This window comes from Taudactylus pleione, unplaced genomic scaffold (assembly GCF_031769625.1).
Source record: "Taudactylus pleione unplaced genomic scaffold, aTauple2 ptg000248l, whole genome shotgun sequence".
Taxonomy (NCBI): domain Eukaryota; kingdom Metazoa; phylum Chordata; class Amphibia; order Anura; family Myobatrachidae; genus Taudactylus; species Taudactylus pleione.
This window is the reverse complement of record NW_028284650.1, coordinates 913715-933226: the sequence shown is the minus strand read 5'-3', so window position 1 is coordinate 933226 and position 19512 is coordinate 913715. Positions and strand designations below refer to the sequence as shown.

Here is a 19512-nt window from a genome sequence, read left to right as displayed (position 1 = left end):
AGCATTAGTGATCACATAAATTTGAAACCTCTCTACTAAAGAGCATATGGGTCACTTACTGATGTCATGAATGTGACACCTCCCTATATAAAAGGGACCTAACCTTATTAACCACACAGAAATAGTTTTTTTCCTTTTAATTATTATTTAGATTATTTAGGATTTTTAAAATATATTTAAATATTTTATATAAAAAATATATAGCTTGGGCGTGTTATGCACCCCCAACCCCTGTGTCCATAGGCCCCCATTGAAATTTAATTTCCCACCCCCCATCAATAATAGCCCCCCCCCCCAGTGTAACAAAATCCCCAGCAATATGGGCCACTCTAGTAGTTATGTCCCTGTGGAAGTGCCACCCACCCTCACCCCCAGGGACAATGGGTCCCCAAATCAGTTTATATATATCACACACACACACACACACACACACACACACACACACACACACACAGTAAAGAAATCCAAAGACAAGACAGGTACTCAGGAGGCACGATTATAATGCATAAAATCCAAGTGTATTAAAGCTTTGTCAACGTTTCAGGGCAGAAGCCCTTTTGTCAGGACACACTTGCACAAACAAACAGACAAGGATGTAAACACTTACCCACCATAAATACCCTAAAGTACATGCCACAGCCGCCAGCGTCCAGCCATGAGTAAGAGGACGCCCACAGGAGACACGCTTCCAGGTCCCGCTTACCTGTGGTGCCTAGCAACCACCCTGCCGAAACTACATAAAGCCGATTATCTCTGCTTAAGAATCACTGCACCAACCGATTGTGCGGTTCTTAGATTTTCTGTCACTACCTCTGTTACCACTGCAACCCTCATTCTTAAAAAGATACCACACTTTTGTTAAATTACTGTTGGATGTTTAAGTCGTCCCAGCTGGTGCTCTCCTGTGCTGCATGGGCATCTGCAGCTTATACACCTCAATTCCCCATGTGGGTGGTTTGGAAGCCATGAGAAAGTTTGTGACCCAATATTTAGATCCTAGTATCCTGGACACAGATTTATTTATGTCTCTATTAAATTAACTCTTTCTAGGAACTACTTCTTGTATGATGGCCAGTATTTCTTGCAGCTCCGTGGTTGTGCCATGGGGTTTTCTTCATTATCACGACCCCCCTTCCCCCCTAGTGCCAACTGAACCCCACGTGTCTAGCCCCGCCCCCTCTCCTCCTTCCTGCATGGTGTAGGGGTAACTGATCAATCCCCCCCTGTTGCATGCTGATCTATACACACACGCAGAGATCAGCTTACTGGTGCTCGGTGCACTTTTACTTTAGGTGCATGCACCAGCGTGTCGTTTGCACGGCATTATGGAGCGCAATACTGGGAGTGATGTTGGCGGTCACAGACCTCCCCGCATCACTCCTAGGGGGCCTGAGGAGGAGGAGGAAATCCATTCTGCATATGCGCAGAATATATATTTTTTCTAATACACAAGGGGGATCTGGACATGCAGCACTGACTCATGAGATGCGACCGGTTAATAGCTATACTAAGATATTAGATCTAGACCACATAGTCACTAAGTGAAGCTTATACTTACATACACACACACACACACACACACACACACAACCACACAACCACACCCGACAAACCACTCCACATGAGCGTCTAAAATTGCTAATTAAAGGCCTGATTCAGAGATTTACGTAAATCTGATGTTTACCCAAATCTCCCATGTGCAATGTTCTGCGCATGCACAGGAGCCACACTGCACAAATACAGATATGGTCCTGCGATGTCACAGTGCCCCAAATGCGCAGCATGATTGACAAGCTGCTGGCGTTTGGGGAAGATGACGGGGAGCAGGGAAGTGTCGGTCCCATTTTCTGGGCATCGAGGCTTCACTGGCCCTGGCAGTGATTCACAGATAGGTAGAGTTTGTGGCAGGTAAGGGGCGAACAGTTACTCAGATGTCCAATGAGAAGCCCAAGAGCTTCTGTTTGCGACTACCCCCTGGGTCGGATCCAATCGGATGGAATAGGAGGTACATCTTACATAGTTAACTGGGGAATTGGTTTTTCTCCTGGCCATTACGTCAGCCAGAAGGGTGTTAGAATTAGGAGCTTTATCCTGGTCGTCTACAACGAAACGTTGACCCACTAATAAATTAGATTAAGAGATCATATACTGGGGCTGACTGATCTGTTCCAGTTAAATTTCTGCTCATTCGACCCGCTCAGTAGGTTCTTCATGGGCAGCTGGGAATGGGGCATCTGCAGATCAGTTATGTAGAAACAAATACATGGTTCTCAGTACATACATTCACCAAATTTTTACAGTTTTCATGACTTTGCTCCCAGTGAATCAGATGTCAAATGTGAAGTATTAGCTCAGACACTCTCTCCCCATGGGACAGCTTTTGTACATCCCCAAGTGTAATGAAGTGCCCTCCAGATGAAGAAAGGGAAAACAAAATGTATGGTACTTACCAGTTAAATCTATATCTGACATCATCTGGGGGACACTGAGCTATCCCTCATTCGTTGAATATATGAGTAGAATGAAAATTAGTTGTTCTTTAACTTACCCTTCAGGCACTTTAAGTTGAAACTGAAGAGAGGTTAGAGGGGAGGAGGATAGCGACAGCTGCAGCAGGCGGAACGGTCAGGTGAACTGACCGTTCATACATGGCCCAGGCTATCGGCGCTGCTATCTTTTAGATAGCAGCGCAGATAACAGGGGCGCAGACCCCCAATCATACATGGGGGAGAAGCGGTATCAGCGCACATAACGTGCGCTGAAACCGCTTCGGAGCTTCATACATCTACTCCACTAAGTGCGGACGTCTCTATCCCACATTAACAAAGTGTAATGAAGTGTCCCCCAGATAAAGAGATTTAACTGGAAGGTACCATAAATCTTGTTAATTTCTAAAACATAAATGATGATCTAGTCTATATTTTACCATCACTTAGATTTTCCCTTCACTTACATATTGGGGCACTCTGTACAACCTTGCCTTATAGTTCTTTTTCTATATTATTCTCTGTTTTACTGCAAGTTTATGTAAATCCAGTTATAATTGATGTATATGTAGGATAGCTGTAACTCAGCAGCATTGCTATGGTTGCTATGACATCATACACCTATCCTGTGACATCACAGTGCTTCATCCTGTAACATCCTGCCTACAGTTGCTGCAGTTTACAGTTACTGGCCAGGAAGGAGGAAGGTAAGTCCTAGATAGCAGGGTATGATGGAGGGGGGTAAGGAAAGCAGAGTGTGGTATATTAGGGTGAAAGACAGGACAATATAGAACAGGGAATATATGTACAAGGACTCAATTAGGAGAAGTACAGGAAGGAATTACATTTAGGAACAAAAATTCATAATGGAGTATTAGAGAAATGAAGAGGGCAGTATGGATGATAAACACACTAAGAAGCTGGAAGAACAGACAGACCTATAACATGGACAAGGAAAAGACAGGAGACTACGTGAGACAGTAACAGAGGACAGTGCAGAGTGAGGAAGGCTGGCACAGGGATCATTAGTAATATAATGGGCTGTGAGGAGGGACAGGATGATGGAGTGAGAGACAGTCAGCGTCATATAAATTCATTTGTATTAGTTTGAGGTAACTGTGCTTCGCATGTGATAACAATGGCTGTACATATAGAAGCTTAGGGGCATATTAATCAACTGAGCCCCAACTGCAATGATTAAGCGGATTTTTTATTTTATCACCACATGCACTGTATGCCCCCATCCCTTATTTATTTTCAGAATGTACCCACTTGTTATTATAAAATAACTCATTTCTATAATCCACATATTAGGTGTAATAAAATAGAACCTTTGAAAATGCCTAAAATATGAACAATTGCCCAATGTCCTCAATAGTTAGAAAGTCAGATTAACCTACTGTATTTATGTAGAGATTTTTCCTCTTCACAACCACACCAATATTTACAGTTTATCACTCTGCTTGTTCTTACACTAACAACGTCTTCTCCTCCCTTTCCCCTTAGTCTACACAGCAGCTGATGATGATTGGTAAGTTTTGAACCTCTCCCTTTATCGATTAGTATACCTCTTAATGCCCAGAGGGAAGGGGGATCCTGAAGCCATGGTTCCCCAGAGGTTTCCTCCACAGGGGTTTTTTTCCTCTCTTGAGTGCTGAAGGATGACTCTTTGAGAGTCTAGAGGTTGCCCAGGTATGTGGCTGTTATTCCATTATGCTCACCCATCATTCACCTGTCTCTCCAGCTCGCATCCCAACGTGTCCCAGGCAAGGTGCGGCCACTCTGGGTGCTGCGTGACTAGCAAGGGCCGGCGCGTTCCAGGCAGGGTGCGGACATTCTGGGTGCTGCGCTTTCAACATCGAGTCTTGCCACCGTACACCCCTGCAGTTCTTCAAAACACACCCCTGCGTCTCTCCAGCTCACACCCCTGCGTCTCTCCAGCTCACACCCCTGCGTCTCTCCAGCTCACACCCCTGCGTCTCTCCAGCTCACATCCTGGCAAGTCCCAGGCAGGGTGCGGCCACTCTGGGTGCTGCGAGACTAGCTGGTCTCGCAGCACCCAGCGTCTCTCCAGCTTTCAGCACCGCATCTTTTAAGCGCACACCCCTGCATCTCTCCAGCTCAGTCCCCTGCGTCATTCCGCATAATAGTTTTTATAGTTTAACATATAATAAAAAATGTTTTATGTATTCATTGGCAGAGTCTTCATTTTTTACTGACTACTACTTTCAGAGTCTACAAATTACTGACATGATTGTTACTCAGCTGTGCTGCTGGTGCTCCTGAGCAGCTATAAAACAGCCAGATACAATTATAATTTTATATTTAGCAGCCTTGGGGGTTTATTTAATAAGTGTCGGGTTGTAAAACCCAACACTTCAATTCGTGCTTATACCCGATATTTAAAAGATCAGTGCATTTACTAGCAAGACACAAGTAGTAAAAGCACAGCCCTTTTAGGAACCGACGTGTTGGGTTTTACAACCCGACACTTCGTAAATAACCCCTCGGAGAGAGATAAAGTGGAAAAGTTGTCCAAAGCAACCAATCAGCTTCTGTCATTTATCCAGCACAATATTTGAAATGACAGTTAAAAACTGATTGGTTGCTTTGGACAACTTCTCCATTTTATCTCTCTCCAAGGCTTGATACAACTCCCTGACAGTTTTAGGTCCCCCTTAATTAGCAAGTTCAATTATTATTAACCGCAATGTTTTTGTCTTGGTAAATAGGCTAAGAAATTCTCAGTATAAATAATAATAAAAATAATTTATTTATATAGTGCTGTTCTCCAATAGGTCTCAAGGTGCTTAAAGAGGGGTTTCCATCTTCAGATAACTTTGCTTTATGATTCAAGCTTCTGCTTTGCCAGACAGAGGAGGATTGGGCACTTAAAGTGGCCCTGGCAAAATATGAAAACTGGCCTCATATAGGTTGGACCAAATCAACTATAGGCGGTGCCTAAAGCAGAAATAGACGGAGTTAGCATTAGTCACAATGGTATTAAGCAAGGCCAATGCAACATGGTAGGTGGAGTTACAACACCTGTAGAAGGATCCTGTAGGGATGGACATTGGAAACCTGCTATCAAATGACTGGGCTCCCACCATCGAAACCAACTATCACATCAAAAGAATTAGATAGAAAACCATTGCAATGGTACAGTATATACATGTGCAAAAAGTTAAGTTTGCACATGCGCAATAGCGACCCACGGCCATTCTCGATGTTAAACAATTGAATTCAGCTGTATTTTAACATCAAGTGGCCACCACTTCCACACCATCCGATGGCTACCATCGGAAAGCCATCATCAAATGGTAAAAGTACTACCATAACAAGAACATTGATGGTGTTAAATCATCAACTTGATGTCCATCCGTAGCGCAAGTACAGTGCCGTGGGCCGTAGCAGGCTTATTAGATTATTAGGTTTTTTTTTCCTGTCTGTCAGTCTCCTGTGGGTCTATTTTCATGGGGGGCCTGGAGCTGCAGCCCCAAGCGCCCCATTGTTAATTTGGTCCTGCAAGAGACCATAGTAACACACTTCATTTGGATGGAGTATTGAACAGCATACAAGACACCACAATAACACGCTTTATATGGATGGAGAATTGCACAGCATTGGAGAGACCACAGTACCAAGCTTCATGTGGATGGAGCATTGCACAGGATACAAGACACCACAATAGTGTATTGCACAGCACTGGAGAGATCACTATACCAAGCTTCATGTGGATGGAGAACTGCTCAAACAAGAATCTCTAAACTATCCATCCTGGGGCCCCTTATGTGAGAGGCAGTACACCAGAAGTAGCAGTTCATCAGGTCACTATGGACCAGTAACACCAGTAAGGCATGCATGTGGATGAAGGGCAAACCCTAGGCCATTTATGTACCAGTAACATACCTTGCTGAACCCCTCTTTGCTGAGGGTATCCACGTTCCATGGCATGGTCTTCTCTTTTTTCTTCAGTTCCTCTTCCTTCTTCCGCCAGTTCTTCTCCTCTTTCTTCAGCTGTTCCAGCTCTCGTTTCAGCCTCTCAGCCTCGGCTTGAGCGCTCTCCTGGATCTCCATATCCTTCAGCTTCTTCTGACACTCGGCCAGCTTCTTCTTGCAGTCATTCTCGCCCTTCTGCAGATCATCTTTCTCCTTTTCATACTGCTCCATCCGCTCTACGCGGGCCTGTAAGAAACAAGGCACAAAGTGGTAGCACAGATTATACGCAAAACTTCCTACCGTCCCCAACTGTTACACACTGGAGAGGTGACAGACAACACAAAGTTCCACTGGGTCAGTAACCGTAAGGAGAGGTTGGTTCACTAAGAAAGCGAATCAGACAATATTCACAGTTACAGCGACACCGTTGAATATTGTGTGTACCCATTCGCTAGATGGCGGCTCAGTCCTAGAATTCTAACAAGTATGAAACTTTTCAGTGTGTATTTGTAAACTGGATTAGTAATGATATGGGATATTGTATTTAACACAGAAAACCAAGTTTGTCTTCATATATTATACTATAAATGATTCTCATAAATATGAGCACAATATACAAGAGAAGCTATTATATATGTATTTATGTGTATAAAAGTAATGGGATAGCAGTATGTAAAATTAATGGTATGTGGCATCACTGTACGGACACATTTTGGAAATGCCCAGACCTGCACCAGTTGTAATTTGACATCTTGTGAGTTAGTTTGAACACCAGCCAGGCTGCTCATGGCAACGAGACGTGAATTATCAGAGTCTGAAGGGGGCATGATAGTGGGTGCCCAACGGATGGGACATTCCATTTCCAAAGTTGTGCAGGCATTCAATATTTCTCGATCTACGGTGTCATGTGTGTACCAGGAATACCTCTTAGAAAGCATTACCACCCATTGTGGACAGCGCAGTGGCCAACCACGAGTGCTTAATGATTGTGACCAGCAGCATCTGGCCAGAATGGTCTGTGGTAACAGACAAGCGACACCGGCTCAAATCACATCCAATGCAGGAGGTACCAGACGCATATCCAGCAGGTCAGTGCAGCGTTCTTTAGCTTCCATGGAATATGGGAGCAGAAAACCTACCAGAGTGCCCCTGTTAACACTACGACACAGCTCCTCACCTGGGCTTGTGACATCGCTAATTGGACCCTGGAGGACTGGCAACATGTGGCCTGGTCCGATGAGTCACAATCCCAGTTGTTTTGGGCTGATGGTAGGGTTTGGAAGTGGCGCAGACCCCATGAGGCCATGGACTCAGTTGTCAACATGGCCACGTCAAGTTGCTGCACTTTGCTGGGGCTAGAGGGGGTCCTACATGAGGCATCTATCCCATGACTTTTGGCATACACACACATATATATATATATATATATATATATATATATATATATATATTCTCATGTGTTTCATCTACCCCTAATAAGGAATACGTTTGGATGTCAGATAAGCGCTTGAAATCACTTTTATTTGGTACCCACAATTTATTTTGAGCACAGCTTTTATGTCAAATACTACACTATTAGGCCCATGCTCTCTTTATAGCAAATTTTTATTAAAACAAAAATAAAAAAAGACTGTGGCCACCTTCCACTTCAAAGGATTACTGACTTTCTTTATAATTACTTGTACAGAACTAATATTATTCACTGGTGGTTTACCTTTCATTCTAGTTTTTAGGGAGTTTTGATTTGCACGCAGTACTCACATACATATACATAGTTTACATACACACACACACACGTGATAGATATAGATAGAGATATATATATATATATATATATATATATATACACACATATACACACACACACACTAATATAATAGGAACAATGGGCCTGATACAGACCCGCTCGCGAGCGCTGAGCGCTCGCAAGCGGGTCGATGGTGCCCTAGTGCGCATGCGCACGACAGAGGGGGCTCCGTCGTGTGCATGCGCGAGACCCAGATAGCGACAGCTGTCGCTCCGGGTCTCGCACCAAAGGGGGCGTGCTGTCAATGTTGAGTGACAGCACGCCCCCTTTGGTGGGCGTGCCGGGGGCGTGGCTGCCAGACAGAGGCGTTCGAATGGGAACGCCTACTGTCTGGGTCCGGCCCCACTGACATCACTAGTGATATCAGTGGGAGTGATTTTGGCTCTGATAGAGCCAAAATCACTCCAGGGCTTGCGGTCACCGAGACCCTACCGCAGGGTCTCGTCGCAAGCCCGATGGTCGCGATGGTCTTGACCATCGCGACCATCATCATGGACGCTCGCATAAGCTGTGGGTGGTAAAAAAAAAAAAAAAAAAACGCCCTGATTCACAGTTTTCATGATTTTCATGAAAACTGCTTCATTTTGTAGTGGAAACTTAAATAGGAAAGGCTACATAGTCTGTGCACAGGGCACACAGTGACATAGGTGTGAGTGGTGGGTGAATAGGATAGGTTACATAGCAGTCTGTGCACAGGGCACACAGTGACATTGGTGTGAGAGGTGGGTGAATAGGATAGGCTACATAGCAGTCTGTGCACAGGACACACAGTAACATTGATGTGAGAGGTGGGTGAATAGGATAGGCTACATAGCAGTCTGTGCACAGGGCACACAGTGACATTGGTGTGAGTGGTGGGTGAATAGGATAGGCTACATAGCAGTCTGTGCACAGGGCACACAGTGACATAGATGTGAGTGGTAGGTGAATAGGATAGGTTACATAGCAGTCTGCACAGGGCACACAGTGACATTAGTGTGAGTGGTGGGTGAAGGCTGCTGCCACCAGTCTGTATAGCGTTGCTGGTCACGTTGGCCACCCCCACAACAGGGCCCCTATGCAAAGCAATACAACTAGAACACCTCAAATTAAAAAAAATAAATAAATGTTGGCAGAAGCACTTTCATTGTGGGCAAAGGCTGTGAACTGAAGAATATACATTAGGCTGCTGAAATGTTTATAATTACATCTGTCCACTCTATTCAATGCTTCTCTTGCTAATCAGACAAAGAGTGACTGACAGTTCGTCAGTCTTGCATAATGTGAATTGGTAGATTTAAACACAGTGGTAGGGCCAGTGATATCAGAGTAACTCACATGCCTGCAGCTTTTTTATGTGTACCAGATCCCTCTAGGTCCCTAAAGAAGTTCCAGGAGCTTCAAATGTCTGTGGGCAGGTGGGATGGTTAGGTAACACTAAACAATGTGTTTCACCCTCATGATTCATGTCTTAAATCTTTGATTTTGTGGTCTTTCAAAACTCGCAGCTTGTTTTGGATCAGATTGTGGGTAATTAGACAGTGAATGACAAAATTTGCTGGCAGAAAAAAAGCCTACAGGTCCATGTCATTGTCGGTGTCACCATATCAAGTATTGTACTGGCTTCTCCAACTTCTGGTCTACACTGCATTACTGACCTTCATGTCATCAGACACTAACTCCAAGGTCGCATCCCTCTGTCGCTGCAGACATTACATCACCATTCTGTATCCTGCTCTGACATATGCAATGTTTTACAGCTTCCACAAAATTCATTCATCTAATCTCTATAAATCTTTATGCATTTCTTTTACCCCAATCACGGACACCTCTGTGATTACCTCTATTAATAATCTGTCCCAAACTGAAGCTTTGTTAGAGCAGTTTCTAAACAGTTCATAATTAAAATAGACATTCTCGGTTCCTCTTATAATCAATTTCTTGTCCATGACAGTGCTGGTCAGAAGAATAAGAGCTCTAATATATCCATCAAATGGAAACCATGAATTGGGTCCATGACAATTTGTTTTGGATACACGCTCACGATCTACACCCACGATATAAAAAAAACCACACCCAAATAATGAAGAGCACATCCTCATCAGATGGAGGCCACTGAAGTTATGGAAAACCACCTCCATTAAACTGGCCACCAGTCAGACGGTCAGAGCGCACCAGTAGCCTACACATAGCAGATACAGGCATTTGATTCATGTGAATGTTGCCCATCACTTCTTAGGGACCGCGGATATCACTAAGGACCAATGGGCCTGATTCAGAGGTGGGCACAAGTCCCGCTGTGGCTCAGATGCCCAAAGTACGTAGCCACTGGGATATATATTGAGATGCCCATTAACTGCAGCTCAAGTCTGCTGCTTGTGTTCAAAGACGCACCATTAGTCACACATCGGTCGAAACATCGATCTTCTGAGCAACTATATAGTTGCTCAGAATGTAAGTCTCAAGCAAGCCGCCGGAGCCTTAACCCCAGCGTACAAATTCAGAGTCGCAAGCACAGATACCCGCCCAAAACGGTTAGGACACACCTGCGTTTGAGTCGCCACCCCTCATTACCTCCCACAAACGGTCCCTGACCTCACTCTGTATTCAAATCCTCACTGCGATCGCCATCTCTAAATCACTGTGATGCATTCGCCGTGCAACTCAGACGCATGCGCAGAACAAAAAACATTGGCCAACTGTGCAAACATCGGTACAGTGTCCACCTCGGACTTAGGCCCATTGTTACTAGCTCTTAATGAATTTATCAGGAAACAGCCTCATCCACTGAGATGCACTTTAAACAAAGCTGCTTCAAGTCAAAAAGTAACTTACTTGGTGACGCCATCGGAACAAACTAGCGGTATCGATGTTAGGATGAGTGTCGTCTTCATCGTCTGACACTTCAATGTGATCCCACACGCTGTAATCTACCATCTTGCAAGTAGCCGAGGAATCTGCAAAAAGAAGAAAAAATAAATATTGAATAGTATGAAAATAAAAAAATAAAGAAAAACAGAAAAAAGTTAATTACATAAAGGGGTCAATCCAATTTTATGAGATGCAATCACGGGTGCGAGTCATCGCAACAATGGGCGCATTTGACGGCAGCCAGATCTCGCTTAAAACTGTGCGCAGCCCCATAGGGCTGCATACAAAATTCAGCGAGTTCAGGCAGAAAGAGGGCCGCGAGATGTGGTGCACTTGAAAGCCGTGGCAGCGACAATACACACCCGATTCGCACCCCTAGCGGCTAACTGGACTGCCCCCATAACTTTCATACAGTAGACACAAATGTAAGCAAACATCTCTGAATACTAAAAAGTAAATAAAAATACATATTTAAAGGCTTAGCTAATAAATATACAGTGGGGACAAACGCATGGCATCATGTTATACAGAACACCGCCACACATGATGGAATACATCAGCGGCGAATTATTGCAATTACCCAATCCCTAGACTCTGGGGTCGGTGCATCAGTGAAATCCAACATGCTGGATTCCCCGATTTCCAGATCCCGACCAAAATACAATCGTGATCAGCAAATTGGGGATTTTTAAAATGAAGAATTTCAGCAATTCCATAAAGGATCGGCGATCACCGATGACCGGGAACAGTGTTTCTGATCGTCGGTGTGATCCACCTCCTGTCAGAGTCTATGGAGGACTTAGGTGAAGCAATTTAATAAATTGGATTTAGTGCACGTAAATATGTTTATTTGTAGTGGAAATAAAACAATATATGTTTACCTTTAAATCTGTTTTTCATCTACATCAATGTGGACTTACGTGAAGCATACCAACCATTAGGGGAAAATGTAATAACCTGTGCGATGCAGGCATCTGCTAGTTTCCCTGATGTTTCATAGGGACAATCATATAAAAGGCAAAACCAGGCTGGTTTTGTCTTTTAAATGAAAGCCCCTTTAAAACATCGGGCAGACTCGCCAGAAACTATTTACATTTACCCCTAAAAGTTTATGAACTTCCCAACAAAACATGTTCATATGTAAATAGAATCACCAATGGTGTACAATATCCAATTTACTTAACACCAAAAGACAATTCATATGGCAGGGTAGAAGTCTCAAAAGTTTAGAGAGGTGTCAAGGGGGATAGGCATCAACATAAAGGGTTTACGCGCCATAATCGTGAAAAGTGGGAGTGACAAACATCCACCCACGTGTCAGGACCATGCATCACTAAGGCAACAATAAACAAATGAGGGAGGATAATTGTAATGCCCACATTATTGGCAATTAAGGGCCCGATTCAGCACCTATCGCAAGTGCAACTACGGACGCACATCGAGTGACTGTTTGCCATTGCACATGTGTACAAGCCGCAAAGCGATCGCACTGCAATTACAGACGCACAGAGTAACCCATCGCAGAGTGAGTGACAGGCTGTCAGCGTTTGGGGGTGGTGATGGGGGGGGGGGGGGGGGGGGGGGGAGTGTTCGGAGAAACGTCTTTCCGTCTGAACGCAGTTTCCTAGGCGTGCATAAATTATAGTGTTCAATCTAGCTCCGGCGCGAGGCAGGGCGCCGGAGCTAGAGAGGGCACGTTCGTGCGCGCGCCCGAGAAGGGGGCGTGGTGATCGAAAATGGGGCGTGTCTATAAGACACGTCCCCTTTTCGTCACTCTTGGGGTTGTGCCCGGCACTTACGAACACGCCGGGCAGCCCCCAAGCCCTGCAGACAGGGAGAATAGACGCCGGGCGCATGCGCCCGGCGTCTATTCTTTGGCGGTGACTGGGGCGCCGCACATTTCTTCACCCGCGGGACACTGCGACCCGCGTGTGAAGACAGTTCCCGCAGGCTGTTAGGGCAGGGTGCTTTTTGCCCTCCTTCTGGTGGGCAGGGCGCTTTTTGCCTTCCAGAAAGAGGGCAGGGTGCCGCGCCCCGCTAAAACAGCCTAGCGGGAACGCTAAATTAGTTACTGCTATTGCATACGCAGCTTGAGAGCCCTCTGCATGCAAGGAGACTTGCAGTGTCTGCGGCTGGTCAGACCTTCTGTAAATGCTGCGCGAGTGGCCGATGAGCGTCGATGGTAGCGATGTTTAGGCAGAAAAGCAAGTTTGGATGGATATGAGAAAGCAGCTGTGGGCATCTTCAGGCCAGCTAAGCTTTGGCAAGCATTTGCATGTTTTAGTAGCTGCGTTCCGTATGGATTCGCAGCTATGATCGCAACTGCGATCTGTACTGAATCAGGCCCTAAGTTTGGTACAGAAACTTGTGCACTGATCCATACAGAATATTCTTTTTTGCCAGTTGTCTTTATTAGACAGATGGGGCAGAGCATTGACCGGACCAAACCTTATTACAGGAGGTAACCAGCAGCCCATCTTACATCCTCCCTCTCCCATCCGGCATCTCACTTATGCTGAGTACACACTTAAACGATAGCTGATTTGTAACCTCCCAGTTGTGATGTCAGTTTTGGCGGTCCCTGCAGCCAGTGTATGGGCGGTCAGCCGTACACACAGCCAGACATACCAATATATTGGCATAGGCTGTGCTGTAGGGCCATCCTCATATCTGTGAACAACGTCATTCACGGACATATCGGGTGCACACCCGCGAATGCACTCGTGATATATCATTTGAACAAATTATATATCGATAAGCGAGTACTCAGCTTTACAGTTTGTTGGGCACCAGGAAGGAAAAGCTGTGAGGTTGCAATGTATGGGACGGGGGTTAAAGTGAAGGGTACAGCCGGCATCCTCCGCCAGGCGAGGGTGACTATGATAAAGTGGGCCTGGATTGAGGTGGAGGAAGTGGCCGGGATCCACCTTCTGATGGGAGTGACTCCGAGTAATGAGCTGCACTGTAACGAGAAACGTCAGTGCAGAGCGATTTTTGGCAGCATCACAGTGCTGGGCAGACCACCTGAGAAATATAGCGTGGGGAGTACACTGTCCATATTTACTAAAATACTCCACCTTGGTAGACACCTTCTTCTATTAATATTCATCATCTCTTGATGATCGGCTGGCACCCAGTGTAGAGAGAAGGTGTCTAGAAATATATTTCTGTCCATACAAGCAGTTACCACATTTGTGAAATGAAAAAAATATGTTCGGCCCATCAGTTGAAACCACACAGGACGCTAAACATGGCTGTTTTGACCTGACAAGAAGGATCTTCAATAGGGCTTGATTCAGTGGGAATTTTCTTAAAGGAGCTTTTTTCAAAAATATGTAAATGAAAGGAAATCTCCATCCAAAATATGTAATCAACAATACAGTGTGTGGAGAGGGGAATGAATCAACTAGGTAAAGAAAAAAAAAAAAAAAAACACAACATTATATGATTTCAATTTATTAGCATCTATTCGTCTTCCTACAACTTACACTAACCAAGAGGTTATCCAAATTCCACCATTACAGTCAAGATTTTAAGGATATCCATGCTCGAGTCCAGATTGTTAAATCAAATTGATTTGCTTAAGCAAAGTCACCTGTGCTTAAGCATGGATACCCTTAAAACATGGGCTCTAATGGCAGAGAGTGGGAACCACTGTACTAACAACATTAGTTTTCTGACTTCCTTCTGTGACTCTTTTTACAACAAATTTATAGTAGTGTTCCTGCTAGGCTGCGGGAATGGCAGGGGGCTGGGAGGGGAGGGGGCGTGTCCTTGGGACACCTCCAAGTTGATATGCTTGGGGGCGTTCCCAGCACTTACAGAGGTGCTGGGCTTCCCCTAAGCTCGCCCCTCACGGTGAATAGATGCCGCCTTCGTACGCACAGCATCTATTCTCCCAGCGGTGGTCGGTCACCGCAACTTTTCCAACCCATGGGTAGGGATGGCTGAGGGCATGCTGTTTAGCTGTACTCCTGCATGTGTCCCACGGCACCCACTTAGGGAACCACTGGGTTATAATAGAAAATAATCCCTCAATAATCTAACAAGCAGATAAGACCATCAAACCGTAGGAAGGTGGCAGAAGGTGCCGCTGAACAGGGATTTGCCATCACTGGTAACTGATAATCTCTTTTGTAGTGGAGTGTGGCTCCAGTGTGCTCCGCAGAATGGAGCAGCATGGAGAACAGGGCGTACATAAAATAGAAACGTATGAGGTAGACAATATTGATGGGAGAATGAAAACAAGCGGTATTGAGAGACTACAATTTAGCAGGAATAGTTCACAGCACAGCCAAAATAAGTTAATGCAAAGGTTCCATAATGGAGCTTAAACCGGACCGATCACCTCCGTCCACTGGAAGTAGACTGAACATATATCTGTGAGAACGGGATGCCAATGGTCAAAATACCGGCGCCAGAATGTGATGAGTCAAAACACACCTATCTGATGGTGCACCGCTATACCAAACACAACCTGATCACAAACCATGAAACTTTATGATAACTTCCCCAGTGGGCTGAGGAGCTCACACACGTATGATGCCTCACACATTGAGGGGTCTATTTACCTTGCTGTGTTAGGAGATAAAGTGAACAGTGATAAAGGTACGGACCAGCCAATCATCTCCTAACTGCCATTTTTCAAAAACAGCCTATGACATGGCAGTTAGGAGCTGATTGCCTGGTACCTTATCATCATTCACTGTATCTCCTAACATAGCTTAGTAAATAGACCCCTTAGTCAAAGAGACACACTGCTGTATACACTCTGCAGACATAGAGCAATAAATCTCAGCACAATCAGGGTGCAAAACTAAATCCTATTTACAAGGCTTATGTAATGTGACTCCTGCTGAGTGGAACTACAGGTCCCAGCATGCTTGATTGCTCTGCAAAACGGTGCATGCTGGGACATGTAGTTCCACAACAGCTGGGGGAAGCCACAGTCTACCCATATCAGGTATATAACTAGACAACACCATAGGTTCACACACACAACGTTGTGGGTGACCAACTAGAGTGAACTGTGATGCACACTCCATAACATGTGCTCCTAAGCAGCAATATACATAAAGGAAGCTCGCCAGGACTATAGGAGATGCGTGAACATCCTGCAATACCTACCTAACTCCGGCGAAATGAGCAAGAGCCTGTCTGGGAGGATCAGCCCGTTTCTGGAAGGCTCTGGCAGCCTCTATTCCACCCACTGCCCTCTCTCTGACGTCACTTCCCCGGCCTCAGCCCGCCGGCCTGCCCTCTCTCTGACATCACTTCCCCGGTTCTCATCCGTCGTCCTATCGTCTCTCTGACGTCAGTTACGGCGCCTCAGTCAGCGCCGTGATGACGTACACGTTGCTGAGATATGATGATTGGAACTTAGGTGAAATAGAAGGGGATCTATTCACTTCCCTTAGGGGGAGGCGAACCTATATCAGAGGCTCCCAAGCGTGGTCCTCAAGGCTCCCCAACAGCTCATGTTTTAGAGATAGCCATGGTTGAGCACAGGTGGTTAAATCAAATTGACTGAAGTACTAATTAAGTCACCTGTGGTCAAGCATGGATATCCTTAAAACCTGGACTGTCCTTAAGGACTGAGTTTGGGATTACCTCTGCACTACTGTATATTGAGAATAGGTAATCGCACCTCTCAACTTTTTACAAGTGAAAATCGGGACAAAGTAAGCACCTCCCCAGCTCCATCTGCTTGTCTTTTGTGTGTTACATAGGGATGGACTTTGAAAGGCGGCATAGAATGGTGGTCGGGCTTCCTACAAGGAATCATGCAATGTGCTGGCTAGCTACTATCGTATCCGAACCATTCAGGGGTCTGTGCGTGTGCAAGAGATCCACAAGTGTGTCACGGCCAGGCTGTGGTGCTCTACAAGCAAATCCTATGTCTTGCGCTCATGTTACCAGCGCCACAAATGCTAGGCATAAAAAAAAAACGAGTAACATATTAAAGTCTACAACTGCGTGTTCCAAGTATTGTATAATCAAGCCTGTAGCTTTCAAGAGTCAACTAATCTGCTGTGTGTACTATGGCTGTCCACGTAATGTGAAAAACTACACACTTGCACTTGTATGATTGCAGGAGTCAAAAGCAAGAATTGTCGGGGTCCCTACCCTCCAACATGACCCCTTCCATCCAGTACAAAATGCTCCGCTCCTGGACTTCCTTCTTAATTAATGATTGCAGAAACCTGTGTTGAACTAGTTAATAGATGAGACAGGTGTTTCACTACAGGTGTCTGCAATCATCAATTAAGAAGGAAGTCCAGGAGCAGAGCAATTTGTACCGTATGGCAGGGGTCATGTTGGAGGGTCTGCGGGTCCTCCCACTAACAAGCTGCTAAACAGCACAACAGCTCAGACACCTGGGAAAATAAGTAGATCATCGCTTGTGCACCATTTTATGGTGGTAAACTTCTACATGCCGCCATCGAATGTAGAAACCACTGCCATGAAAAAATAAATATTATTAGTTTATTAATAGTTTAGGACACTGACCTTCCAATAAGACCCAAGGCTCCTGATTTTCCCACTTGTTTTCAAATGGTTGCAACCTAAGCTGGATCGACATGAATTATTTCAGCGCAGGTATCTGGTACTACAGTAAAATGAGTGGGTGGTTATTCCTTTACCATTTTGGAATAAATGATGCATTATGGTCTGTAGTTTTGTGATCTAAACTCATCTATACATGGGTGTAGTTTATTAGGGCTCTGTACCCACTGCCTCTGGCACTGAAGTAACACTTTATTTGGGTTGCAGTGCTTCAGTGTTTTTTGCAGTTACATGCAATTGTGGAAGCCATTGAGCTCCTAAACTGTAGTTATAATAATTTAGAAAAATGTGTTTGGGTTTGGTATGTGTAATAGCATTAAGTGGCCTATTCATCACCTAATGTTTACAAAAGCAAGTAAAAAGTAAATTTTCAGGACATTCATCAAGAAGGTAAAGCAGGAGAAATCACAGATATCTCCTACTTACCTTCTCTGCCGGAATGTCCTGCTGTCACCATACACTAGTATCACAGATATCTCCTACTTACCTTTCTCTGCCGGAATGTCCTGCTGTCACCATACACTAGTATCACAGATATCTCCTACTTACCTTTCTCTGCCGGAATGTCCTGCTGTCACCATACACTAGTATCACAGATATCTCCTACTTACCTTCTCTGCCGGAATGTCCTGCTGTCACCATACACTAGTATCACAGATATCTCCTACTTACCTTTCTCTGCCGGAATGTCCTGCTGTCACCATACACTAGTATCACAGATATCTCCTACTTACCTTCTCTGCCGGAATGTCCTGCTGTCACCATACACTAGTATCACAGATATCTCCTACTTACCTTCTCTGCCGGAATGTCCTGCTGTCACCATACACTAGTATCACAGATATCTCCTACTTACCTTCTCTGCCGGAATGTCCTGCTGTCACCATACACTAGTATCACAGATATCTCCTACTTACCTTTCTCTGCCGGAATGTCCTGCTGTCACCATACACTAGTATCACAGATATCTCCTACTTACCTTCTCTGCCGGAATGTCCTGCTGTCACCATACACTAGTATCACAGATATCTCCTACTTACCTTTCTCTGCCGGAATGTCCTGCTGTCACCATACACTAGTATCACAGATATCTCCTACTTACCTTTCTCTGCCGGAATGTCCTGCTGTCACCATACACTAGTATCACAGATATCTCCTACTTGCCTTCCTCTGCTGGAATGTCCTGCTGTCATTATACACTAGTATCACAGATATCTCCTACTTACCTTCTGTTTGCAGAATGGCACGCTGTCCCCATACACTAGTATCACAGATATCTCCTACTTACCTTTCTCTGCCGGAATGGCCCGCTGTCCCCATACACTAGTATCACAGATATCTCCTACTTACCTTTCTCTGCCGGAATGTCCTGCTGTCACCATACACTAGTATCACAGATATCTCCTACTTACCTTTCTCTGCCGGAATGTCCTGCTGTCACCATACACTAGTATCACAGATATCTCCTACTTACCTTTCTCTGCCGGAATGTCCTGCTGTCATTATACACTAGTATCACAGATATCTCCTACTTACCTTCTCTGCCGGAATCTCCTGCTGTCACCATACACTAGTATCACAGATATCTCCTGCTTACCTTTCTCTGCTGGAATGTCCTGCTGTCACCATACACTAGTATCACAGATATCTCCTACTTACCTTCCTCTGCTGGAATGTCCTGCTGTCATTATACACTAGTATCACAGATATCTCCTACTTACCTTCTGTTTGCAGAATGTCCCGCTGTCCCCATACACTAGTATCACAGATATCTCCTACTTACCTTTCTCTGCCGGAATGGCCCGCTGTCCCCATACACTAGTATCACAGATATCTCCTACTTACCTTTCTCTGCCGGAATGT

General features: G+C 45.0%; 1 protein-coding gene across 1 annotated transcript in view; it reads right to left on the bottom strand.

Annotated features, from left to right (window-relative positions):
- CDC37 (cell division cycle 37, HSP90 cochaperone) overlaps nucleotides 1–16483 on the bottom strand; it is a 37196-nt gene extending 20713 nt beyond the window's left edge. The window contains exons 1-3 of the mRNA XM_088479903.1: nucleotides 16210–16483; nucleotides 11047–11168; nucleotides 6396–6671 (exon numbers count right to left, since the gene is read on the bottom strand). Coding sequence (XP_088336029.1) covers nucleotides 6396–6671; nucleotides 11047–11148 — 378 coding nt within the window. The 5' untranslated portion in view covers nucleotides 11149–11168; nucleotides 16210–16483. The remainder of the gene's footprint in view (nucleotides 1–6395; nucleotides 6672–11046; nucleotides 11169–16209) is intronic.
- Nucleotides 16484–19512: the final 3029 nt, after the last annotated feature.